Consider the following 13,090-nt stretch of genomic DNA (forward strand, 5'->3'; position numbering starts at 1 on the left):
AATTTATGAAGGTATTATAATATTTTATTATTCCTAAATAAAATCATTCCGAATCAAAACATATACTAATATCATAATTTTATCAAATTCATTAAATATATACTATAAATTTCAATCTACGATAGCATTCATTACGACTGAAACGGATAAACATACAATCGTATCCTTTCTTTCATTATTTTCAAGTCAGTCAATCCAAGTCAGGAGATAAATTTAAATTCTTCCCGCCTACGTACATAAAGTATCATTAATCCATTCATAGTTTATCTGTGATAGTAAATTTAGTGTCCCATTAAATAGATTTTTCTTTTTAAAGTTAATTAAGTAATCGAATTTTCACAATAATGCTTTCTTATTTTATTACTAACTTTTATCATAAAATAAGTAATCAATGATTTTCTATTAATTCATATACGCAAAGCGGCCTCTTCACGTAAAAATGTAGAATATGTTTCCAATTTCCTATTCTTCTATAAAATTCAAAAGAGAAATAACAAATTTTAAGTCCTTATTGTATGCCTATAAATCAATAAATCCTATTCAAAATTTATTAAATATTCTAATTTATGAATTTAGTGACATATATGATTTCATATAAAAATAGTAGTTTTATTAATTCAGATCCATTAAGGCGTACAATTCTGAACATGGATTTAACAATGCATCAATACCAACATCATAAATTAATATTAATGGACGTTCATTTAGTATTAATTTTATTAGGTTGTTTTCTAGCTTTATATTTTTTTTTCTGTAAACATTAAAATATTAATTTACTATTTCAATTTATTGCAAGTTCAACACTTCTCCACAAGATGACGTTAAATATATTTTTATACATATGACGAACTGTTTTATGCTTCTCTTCTTATAATGCAAATATAAGAAGAGAAAAAAAGGTTTGTTGTTAATTTTTAAAAATAATATTTTTTACAGATGGGCTCTTTAGATGTGGTAATTCCACCAGACTTTATTACCGAGGAGACATCAGGAGATACTATGGTACCAGAGGGCGGTACAGCGAGGGTGTCGTGTCGAGCGCGGGGTGTTCCACCACCAAGAGTTATGTGGAAACGGGAAGACGGTCAGGAAATTGTTGTTCGGGACCACACGGGGGCGAAAAGCAAAAGTAATCAACTTTTTATCCTTTTTTTTATTTAAAGTCTTTTGTCCCATAAAAAAATGTCGGCTTTATCATATCTCTGTTATTAATTTAATATAATTGATGAGAATATAATATACTTAATTATACGTAATGTATGTATTAAACTGTACAATTACAGATTTTGCAATTACATTAAACAACTATCTAGCACTATTCTTAATCTATGACACTATTTGAATTATTGCTAAGTTGACGTAGTATAATGGTGCAAAGGCATTCTTATTTTTAATTCGATCACTTTGTAGATACAATATTTTACTTAATTTATCTTCCTTACTTTTTTTTATAGCAACGTTTTTATTTTATTGTAAATAATAAAATATTAAATAATAATTAAAATGCCTACGTAATTATTTCATAATAAATATTAATGAACTCTTTGTATAGAACATAGTCTAATTATACCTTTTGAATATTATGTATATTTTAATCTATTATTTATTATTGAAATTAATATCCCAATGGTCTTATTTATCGCTTAAATAACAACTTTGACAGACCCTCGTGAATAATTTACCAGATATCCAATCCCGACGAATTACCTATACAGTGTCAAATTTCGTTTTCACTCGGCGTCATTATTTCATTTATTATGAGCTAAATATGCTTAACAGAATTTCATTGGAATATTGTTTCGAGTTATTAGCACAGCTATCTGACAGAAGTAAAATAAACGAATAAAGATAAAATCAACGGACACGCTAACATGATTGGAAGCTAATTTTCTTTTGTTGCAACGATCCTGTAGTTATTACAGAAATAGTCGTGGTTTTGACAAATTAACAATAACATTTGAGGTAATAAAGCCCCAACTATAATCGCTCTGAACTGCTTTTTGTTAACGTTTAACGCAAATATATATGTTTAACTTCTTATATTCCAACTGGTCCTTCTGATTTATGTAGCTTTTAATTAATTTAATATTTGGAATTATAAAGACCTAACTATAATTGTTAATAACACTAAACGTCGTCGTCCGTAAACGCAAATACTTGTACCTACTCGTATTTATTTAATATTTTCACTATATCCTAATTTATGTAGCTTTTAATGAATGTTACTTTCAATAAGCTTTTACTGACAGTTTAATTGTTATAAATTATTTCATAATACTCAGATGGAATAAATTTTAGAATTATTTGAGTCTGAAAGTGTTTTAGCTTTTGCGAGATATTACAATGTCCTTTGAGAAAAACAGCAGGAAAGTGCCACTGTCGTGCCTCGGCCGCTTGCAAATAAATTTATGACATCAAATAATTGAGCCCAAAATTTCAGTGCTCGGAGAGCCGCGGGAAAAATATTTCATTTGTCTTAGTTTATTTGAATGGCGCAAGACCGGCATTGTTTTTCCGAATATGTATAATAATAGTACGAATGTCTGTGTGACCGCATTTGTGGCTCCACAATGAGCCGAGCGGCGACCGTTCACGGGATGAGTTTCACGTCTAGTATTGTTTAAAGTTTGTCGTAATTAGTAGAGTTCTCCATTGAATAGACTTTTAGGTCTTATATTGCATTCAACGGTTTTAATGGTTTATTAAACAAAAAAAAATGGGTTGCGTACAACCTCATTATTATGTCAAAAGTACCTATTCACAGTAAGCAAATGAATGGGTATCGCGAAACAATATAATTCGACGACGTAATCATATAATTTATCATAGCCACATATCAAAATGTCAGCTTATAGGTCCATTATTTATATAGTAACTGAAAATAGACTTATGTTTGCAGCACATACGTACCAAGGTGAAGTGTTGAAACTGACGAAGATATCACGTTCAGAAATGGGAACATATTTATGTATCGCCAGTAACGGGGTGCCGCCAACGGTCAGTAAGAGGATTCATATTAGTGTACATTGTAAGTGATCATATAATACTTATTATTTAGTGTTCTTAGTATAAAATAAATATACCACACAACATCATCTACTCTAAAATTAAGTACAGCTTATACTATGGGCACATACTACACAACTGATATACATATTTTAATGTAAGAACATCGAATTAACTTACGTGATTTTAGTCGAGAGTGCTCGACTTGTTTCGGGGGCATCCGAAAATCAGGCTAGCCCTCGAGGTACAGCCGCTCGTGACTAAGGGTCCTGGATGGTCCCGGAACTAGTCGAGCATTCTCAAATAAATTACACTTAAGTTAATCCAGTTTTCTTACATTAAAATTGAAACATATTCGTATTTTATTAAGCGCGAGTGTCACTCCAAAAGAGAAAGATATAACTTATGCTACTCATTTGGCCAGACTGTACTTATATACATAAAAGAAAATACCCAGACTAATACACAAACAAACATTTATGAATACAAATGCTTATATTGCGCGGTCGGTATATAACCTAATTGTACGTTGAAATAAAGTAGGTAAATAGCTTAATTACGTTAGAGATCTCTATTACATATCTCTTCAATTAAAGCGACAGGGATTACTAAGTTGGATAGATTAGATTACATAATCTACATGTAATAATTAAGAACCTAAAATTTATTCATCTCTATTATCTGTTTGTCTACTTACACCCGCACCATTAATATTTGATTAAATAATTATATTAATAATAATTCATGTAATACATTGTAGAATATAAATATTGTTAAAATATATAAATTAAACCTATTTGTACGTTGCTATAAACATTTACGATTATTACCCTAAATTATATTAAAGACAAAATAATAATTTAAAGATTCTAAAAAAAATTTTTTTATAGTTCATCCAGTGATCCAAGTACCAAACCAGCTGGTGGGGGCACCGCTAGGTACTGACGTCACTCTCGAGTGCTACGTCGAGTCATCGCCCAAATCCATCAACTACTGGGTCAAAGATCCAGGTATGTTGTACATCGTATCTGCAATTATTATTAGGAAGTACTATTTTATATATACGGCGTCGTTCACGTTACCAGAAAAATTGACTGATGAAGATAAAAAAAAATTCTCTACGTATGTGAAATTATTACGTACTATATACATATATGTTAAATTTCTTGATATTTTATAAATCACAATAAAAAAAACGAACTTGCACATTTATAAGTCAAGATAAAGATACATAACCATACCACTTGATTAAGTCTTTGAAGCATCCCTGATAAAAGCGAAACAAATTATAAGGCAGCCATAAAACTCTAGGTGTCTGCTCAAAGTTTTTACATTTTTCATAAAACTTTCTTGAGGAAAGATGAAATTCTAATATTGAATTTGAAAGCAAGTGTTTTAAGTAATAAATTGTTCCTCAGGTGAACTGATAATACCATCGGAACACCATGAGATGACGGTAAGACAAAAATCCATGTTTGAAGCCGAAATGACAATGACGATCAAGAATATTCGCAGAGAAGACTTAGGCAGTTATATTTGCGTAGCTAAGAATTCTCTTGGAGATGTTGAGAGCAAGATAAGACTATATGGTAAATTAAATTATTTTTTATTTCTATTATTATGAAACAACTAATTAATTTCATTTTAAAAATAAATTGTTACCTTTTAAATGTAAGAAGTACTCTTTTAAAAATAACAAATCCCCATTTTAAAATAACAAATTCTATTTTTAAAATAAATAATTCCACTTTTAACAAATTACAGATGTTTTGTTTATTCGCTTTATTCGGTGCATCAAATCGTCGCATGACTTAAAGCTGTTTTATAAGAATATAACGAACGCTGTTTCAACAGAAATCCCTGGCAACGACAGGCATGTCGACCAATATCCAGACGAACGAATAACTTCAGATGATGATTACGGCACCGAGGCTTACGACGACGAGACAGAAAATGATAATGTTAAAAGCAACAGAGTTCCAGATCGTGCAAATAAATGGTACGCTAACGACGGCAAAACTGTGGTGGCGAATTCCCATGCCTCCATAGCTAAACATACTACAGCCCTCACAATAACAATTATCTTCCTTCATTTATTTAAAACAATCCTATAATTACTGTTTAGACAATCCAAACATGAAGAAGTTTATGCTTTTAATTTTTTATCGCTCAACGATTGTACACGGTTTAAATTTTCTATAGTTAAAATATATTTCTGTATATTTCGTGATTGTAGTTCGAAAAGGCTTTTTGAATCATTAACTACTTTAATTCTTGTATATTGATTCTGTATTTGGTACGTGTAAGTTTAACTTCATTTATGATTGACATAAACTATACTCCATTATCGTGTAACGTGATAATAACTAGTTTTAAATAAAATTGTACATAATTATATAAGTAAATATCAATGAATTATAATATAAATATAACGACATTTAACTTCGAATACTTTATATTAAATACGACTTTGGAAATCATATATATAAAGGTCGTATATACCAAGAAGAGAAAATGTTTATATTGTATGTGCCATGTATATTGCTATTATCTTAATAGAGACATTTTATATAGAGTTTTTATTGATTATAATAATTTAATTTAAATGTAAATATATTTTAAAGCCTAATGTAAAATGTTGATAGATATTACATAAGTATTTACTAGCCGTTTGAAATGTATAAATGATGTAAAAGGCTTAACAACATTTTATGTCTTTCTACTTGTTTACAACGCTTATCCTATGATTGCAACTTCAATTGGTCCCTTCAACACAGCGAGGTTATCCAACGAAATATATGTTAACAGTAAATTATTAGTGCTCCTAAGGCTCCCTTTGCGGCCATGTAATTGAAATATAAACTCTGCAGTTGCATTTCGTAACATTTCTGTGTGTCTCTACTCGTAAATAGTATAGTTCAAATATAAACTTCTTCCGAACAATGTGCGTTATTATCCTGGTCGTTACAAAAAAAATATATATAATAAAACATATATATTTCGTCTTTTATTTTTTTCGTCACCGTTATTTGTAAAATACGAATACATTAATAGTATAAAAACTAAGTGAAATTAAACTCAGTGTCAGACAGTTGTCAAGAATATATTTGGTGAAACGATCAAATGTTGACAAAATGTCAACAGAACAAGAAAATATATATAAGATTACGGTTGTGAATAATTTATTTTCAAATACATATACAATATAATGGTAAAAATAAACATACATCAGACTGATGCATTATAATAAACAAATCTCTCAAAATTTGTCACTAGTATTGTTAGATCTTACCGTGTAGTTCGGGCATAAAATAGGCCACCTCTTCCTTTTCCGTGGGTGTCGTGCGAAACGACTAAATAACTTAATAGTAGAGGGATGGCCAGCAACGTCCCTCTTTAAACATCACTAAAAGCCCAATAATGGTTGCCAATCTGCCTGCCAGGCGTGGCATTTACTGGCAAAATTCCCCTTACAGGGAAGGCTTATGTTTAGCAGTGGACAATTAACGGCTAATATTATATATAATTATTATTAAATTGTTTCCGCACAAAAACACTTTAATTGTAATAATTACACTTCTAATTATAACTATCACATTACTTTTCTTATTGATAGGAATTTATATAAAAATAAAACTTATTATATTTTCAATACAAAGTTACCTCATAGATAGTCGAAAAACAATTATTTCGTCTATGGCAATGCATATTAATTAATCACCAACAATTACATATCAGACAACTTATAATTAAATTTGCTAGCATCATCGCATCATTTAATTATCATTAATAGGGTATTAATTTATAACTACTATTCTGGGAACATAATTATTAAAATATTATGGATATTTCTACTCAGTTATATACATGGCAACGCATGGGGGTATCATGGGTGAAACAATATAATCTATTACGTACATGGTACTGCTCATGTCTATAGGCGACGGTCACCACTTTCTATCAGGTGAGCCGTCAGCTTGTTTGCCATTCTGAGTTGCATAAAAAAACATATTTTTTATAATAGTCATGGCGTTAAACGAAATATTCTATTTTTGTTGTAGAAATAAAGACATAAACTGCGTACCAGATTAATCTTAACTTTTTTTTTATATTTATCGATGCAAACGAATTCACAATCAAAAATTCATAGGTACACTTTCATATCTAATCTAAACAAATCTGTTAATATTAATCTAAAAACTTGTGTAATTATAATAAACCAAATATTTTTTTACGGTTTGGTAAATTCATGTTGTGGGTATGTGTAAATATAATATGTATATAAATCCCGTTCTTTATTTATAATCATTAACAAAATTATTCTTTGCAGCTAAAGATATTTATAGCAATTTACCTGAACTAGCTACAAACGCAAAGTGTACTTACTCGTCAGTAAGTCGGAAACTCATGGATTTATCTAGATAGGTTAGTTTAGAACTCTATATCGTGATTAGAATGGTTAGTCTGCCAGAAATAGAAATTAGCTGAATCTGAAATTGAAGTCCACAGATAGGGTATAAATAGATAGAATATAAATAAAATACATAGAATATAAGTGCCTAAAACAAGAAAGTGTATTTTTACGTAATTTGTATGGATACTTAACCTAGCGTTGTCTTGCCTATTTGTGTTATGAAACAGCATTATGTCCGCTCTTGTGTTTCTTAGAATTATTAAAATTGAAATTATTTCTCTCGTATAACAAATTGTACATTCAATGCAATCTTTGGTATTATTTCTACAAAAAATAAGTTATCTTAGTCTTCAGGAGCGGTGATACATAAAGAATATCATTACAGTATCAGCATTAGATTCTTAATTTCTGAACCATTGAATCGACGTCGATGTTAAAAAAATGCAGATTTTATTATTCAATTTAGTTACTTGTGAAATGAATTCAAATTTTTAAAAGGTAAAACTCTATTCGGCTATACACCTAAGTTTTCAAGCACATTATACCTAATTTACAATACCCTACTTAGTTATTTTTCATAAAGAGTATAAGTTTTTAATATTGTCTATATGCGGCATTTCTTACTTATACCACATTTTTTTATCAGTTCTAGAGAAATTGCTGATTCATACCATAAGTAATTGAACGGCAAAATTGACTAAACGAAAACTGTCGATCAGTTTGAGCTCCATAAATCCAAATTTAATAAGCTAGCTGAAACATCAATAACTTGAAACTTTTGAGCAATTTATTAAGCCGACACGCCCTGCTTTTAATTTTGTAAGCAATTTTTTTTTTATCTTATTGATTAAAATTCAATTGTACCCCTCTACAACATTATCACAGTAACTCCATCTGTCATCACCATTCCTGAGCTATATCCCATCTCTTGTCTTATCCTTCGTAATACTCATCACTAAATTATTATCACTAAATTTTGGTCTAATTATTTAGGCAGCGACAATAATTAGGTATACGTTACATTAAAAAACAACTATCTTTGTACTGTTAGCACAAAGATCTTTATTTCAATTATACATTTCATCACATTTATTTACTTATACTTTATTGCCCACATTACAAAAAATATTAAATACCAAAGACACACTTAATGCTATATAACATTCTCTCCCGCTTAATCATTGGAAAAACAGAAATGTAGTTATTACGCAGAGAAAATATTGAAAATTGTAGCAGGCGTATATATAAATTTAAATATAACAATAATATAATCAGATTGACGACTAATTTGAAGTAAACGATGTTATAAATAAGATAACTAGTATTTATAATTTATGTGGTAAATAACAGTGGTTGATATATAACCAGACACTATATAACACTATAACAGTAGGGACATTAGTTTAGCGCTACGTCCAGCTTTCATTTTCGATGTGTTAAAACCTTTTTTTTTCTATAATATCGTTAGGTACCTACTCATTAATTCAAGAGAAGAATTTTAGTTTATGTTCTAATTTTTGTTGTATTTTAAATTTTTTCTTAAGGCTGCCGGTTTGAAATCTTTGTTCCACGTTGATTATAGTTACTTTGAAATTTCTATTGATATTAACAAATATTAGCAAACGTAACAGCCTTCAATAACATGATTTCATTGAATTTATACAATGTTAGCTGTTGTATAAATTCAATTAAACTCAGTTACCTGTACCCACTTTTCTTAATTCCATCACGATTGTACTTATGTTTAAATGTAAATTACAAATATAAAATAAATAAATATATGATCACGTCTGTAATCCTTGATAGGATTAGTCAGAGACATTAGTCGACCGTCGACCTTTGTGGTGAAAGTTTCTTTAGAAATGGCCACATTTCAGAAAACATATTAGAATTTAAGGTGGCAGGAAGCGAGGCCATTGCCATGCCTATTTGGAGTAATTTGGTTTGTTTTCGATATTTCCTAGCACCGGAGAATTAATCAGAAATTTAAATTGAAACTCAAATTTTAAACAAAGATTTTAAGGACTCTATATTTGTAAGTTAAGGTAGTATATCACTGAGATACGATGCTCTTAATGTAAATATTCTAATTACACAAACATCATTCCTGAGCCTAATTAGTACTAAAATAGCAGCAAAAACAACATATATTATGAGCATAATATAAAATACGTTTTATGTTCAATAAAATAATTATGAATAAAGATTATTAATGTTATTAAAACTAAACCTGAAAAAGAAATCTGAAAAAATATACTTTAATATATATAATAAAGCCTTTGTAATTTCAATTTCAAATTATTAGAAAAAAAGGAACTTTATTACCAGAATCAACAAAGAACAAAATAACGAATCCGATATTGGTAAATTTAATATTTTCATACGCACTCTACCTTTTAAGATGAATAATAAATACACAAAAGTTTCCTTGCAAATAAAATTTGTGAACAAGAACAAACTCAAGAGTTTAACTAACAGACAGCTTACGTTTCTATTAGGCGAATGTACTCCAGACATAAAAGACAGAAGAGTTGAATGATCATCGTATTTCTCCCTCAGGCAAAAACTACAAACGGGCCCAATTTCAGAAATCTAAACGTAGCAAACCAAGTGATTGATGTCGACCGCTTATGCCCCGTGTAACAAGTGTTTTTACGTCACTGTAATCAAGAAACCATTTTCGTTGCTTATAATGGGAAATTGGCGCACAATTCAAATTGAAAATGTATTTCAGATTAAAGGCTTTATTGGAGTCATGGCCTCTTAGAATATACTGATGTGAAAATAGCTTTACAAATTCAATACAATTTCATATTTTAGATTACATATTAAATCATTTATTTATTATAATAAATATTGTTTTAGTAAATATAATATGGTCATATGATATTATATAATGTTTTATAATAAATACCAACGTTTTATATTTCTTAGGTAATCGAAAATAAAAAATAGCTCATAAGCTCCATCTTTCTACAACATTTTTTATATTAAATGTACGAGAATTGCAAATATATATATATAAACTTTTTCATCCTAAGATTTCCTGGAAAAGATCGATAAGTCCGCCCATTGTTATTTTGTCATATTTATTTTTTTTAATTTTTATGGCTATTTTTATTTTCCCGCTGTGTCTTGAACGAAACATTAAAAATTATCTTCCTCTGTCATTATCACTACTACTTTATAAGTACCTCTCTAAACTATTAATACCGTAAAATAGCAATTGAGTTAATGGAGTTGCTTCTGAAGCGCCATTTCTCTAAACCTATTTCTTAATTTAATATTTTAATTTGATAGTTTCGCGAAATAACGGTTCATAAAATTATAATAATTTTAACTTTAGTCTACTAGGAATTCATTCTGTACAATAAGGATTTCGGTGTGATATCAAATTAAAATCATTATTTTAGAGATAGATTTTAAAAATATCGCCTCAGAATCAATCCCAATATCTAGCAATGAATGAAATATAATATATATAACAAACACCTTAATTCTAAGAAAAAGTAGATTCTAAATAACGCACGAGTAAATCCATAAACAACACAATAAAATAGGTAAATATGTCTGTAACGTCCATTATGTCATTTATATATATAACGATAAACTGTGATAGGAACGATAAAATAGTTTAATTATTGCATAATACAAATATTTATAAATTGTTACTATTATTAAATTTATCTAAATTATTAATGATAATAATAATTCATTTCTAAACATTTTAGAATACAAATAAATATAAAAAGAGATAATTATTTCCTCTGAAGTGAAGTATCAGCTTGTAAACCATTGCCACATACAAAACAACTTATATTGATTTATTATTTACATAAAAATTTTGTCCAAGCAGTTTTTAATATTGTATGTAAAATACATATATACAAAAATACGTAGGATATCTCATATTTTTACTATCTTCACTTTTACCTAATAAACAATTCTCATTTCATTTTATTTACATTGGAATGAAATATTGGGTACAATAAAGGCAGTTGGTACTTTTACCCATAACTCCGAGTGTTTACACGAAACAGAGTGTAAACTAATATGTTGGAAACGATAGAATATGGAAAATAGACAAAGAATGTTTATTAAAAGTATATCTATTTCCAATACGAGCCAATGATTTTGGATACTAACTATACTTTTTCGGAATTTTAGTTTTGACAATTTTTTATGATATAAATAATAGAATATAAAATTGTCTCAGTTTAAAATTATTTATTTAAATTTTATCTTCTAAAAGAACAGTTATTTACATTGTAAAAAGACCGCCTTAACATCTGTAGCATTCTCTACCACTAATCTTTGTAATGGACAATAAATCACGAATGCGGTATTTATTTATTGAAACAGGTATTATATATACAGTACAGTATATAAATATAAATAATGAAAACAATAATGTAGTACAATATTACAGTACATACAAACTATATACGATTAACGGACACTGATACTTCGTGCATATCAATTTCATCAGAGGGAGACTTTGTACAAAAGTCGTTTGTTTGGGCACCTCTGTTGTATTCGTGTTTCTACCGTAAAACAGTTGTATATGCATGTCTGTGTTTCAGTTTGAATGATAGGATATGGCAATGAATTTACAGGATACAAAAGAATAACAACCGAGTCCTCAGGAATGGCAACACAGGGGGAGTATCATGGGCAAAACAGTATACTCTGCTATGTTCATGCTATTACTCATGCCTATAAACGACGATTACCACTTTCCATCAGGTGGGCCGTCAGCTTTTTTCCATTCTAAGTTGCATAAAAAAAGTTCCATCTTACGTTAAGTGATCCACTGCATCCGTAATAATGATAAACATCATCAATCAGAGCGTATTTCAATATGAGTAGTGATATGTAAGCCTTGTTTACATAGAGATATATATAAAGCATCTCTTATACTCATCTCTCTCTTATGCTCTACTATAATATACACATTATACAGTTTCAGATCATTAGCATACGTTATCTTGTATCGGTTACAAAATAACTACATTTTCCGCCCGGATGAAGTTGAGTACAAGCAGTGTATCTCTTTATTGAGAAACTTTTAATCGAATTGAACCGAAAACACCTACAGAATTCACAGACAAACTAATGGAACACCTGCGTATCGAAAATTCAGAGTATGAACGTCTTTATATAATTCAATCAGACGATATAAGTTTCGAGTTAAGCTCTATAGAGCTGGTTCACCACACCGAGTAAGATAGCGGTAACACATAACGAAGTCTACCTATGTATTAATTATTGAGGATTAGGGATTTGTTGCAGCTTCGCTTTGACAAATCATTTTCATCTGTTTCGCCAAAATATATACTTACTGATATTGTAAATGTGAATGTAAGTTTGTTTGATTAATACCTCTCTGCATTTTAACAATTCAACCAACGGTTGTGAAAGACGAACGTTATATTTAGGTTGAAGAAGGAGATAGGCTACTTCTTATCTTAGTCAACCTATATATTCCGATGAAATAAACGAAGTCGTGAATAACAACATTATTATATACTGTATAAGTGTATATTTATAATAAGTTTATAAAAGATTACAATAGTAATCTTTTGAAGAAAACAATAAAGAGTATCTATCTATGTATCTAAGTTTCGTAGTAATTGGTTAAGCTATTAAGGCGCTACAAGGTAATAAGCA

General features: G+C 29.2%; 1 protein-coding gene across 3 annotated transcripts in view; it reads left to right on the top strand.

Moving 5' to 3' along the window:
• Window positions 1-5,987, top strand: part of LOC113518046 (lachesin-like) — a 252,845-nt gene extending 246,858 nt beyond the window's left edge. For all 3 annotated transcript variants that reach the window (XM_052901881.1, XM_026902800.3, XM_031913057.2), the window contains exons 5-9: window positions 937-1,129; window positions 2,900-3,028; window positions 3,897-4,016; window positions 4,425-4,595; window positions 4,861-5,987. In XM_052901881.1, the coding sequence (XP_052757841.1) occupies window positions 937-1,129; window positions 2,900-3,028; window positions 3,897-4,016; window positions 4,425-4,595; window positions 4,861-5,120 (873 nt within the window). In that variant the 3' untranslated portion in view covers window positions 5,121-5,987. The remainder of the gene's footprint in view (window positions 1-936; window positions 1,130-2,899; window positions 3,029-3,896; window positions 4,017-4,424; window positions 4,596-4,860) is intronic.
• The last annotated feature ends 7,103 nt before the right edge of the window (window positions 5,988-13,090 follow it).

The sequence above is a fragment of the Galleria mellonella genome, unplaced genomic scaffold (assembly GCF_026898425.1).
Source record: "Galleria mellonella isolate WM207_F2 unplaced genomic scaffold, CSIRO_AGI_GalMel_v1 utg132, whole genome shotgun sequence".
Lineage (NCBI taxonomy): Eukaryota > Metazoa > Arthropoda > Insecta > Lepidoptera > Pyralidae > Galleria > Galleria mellonella.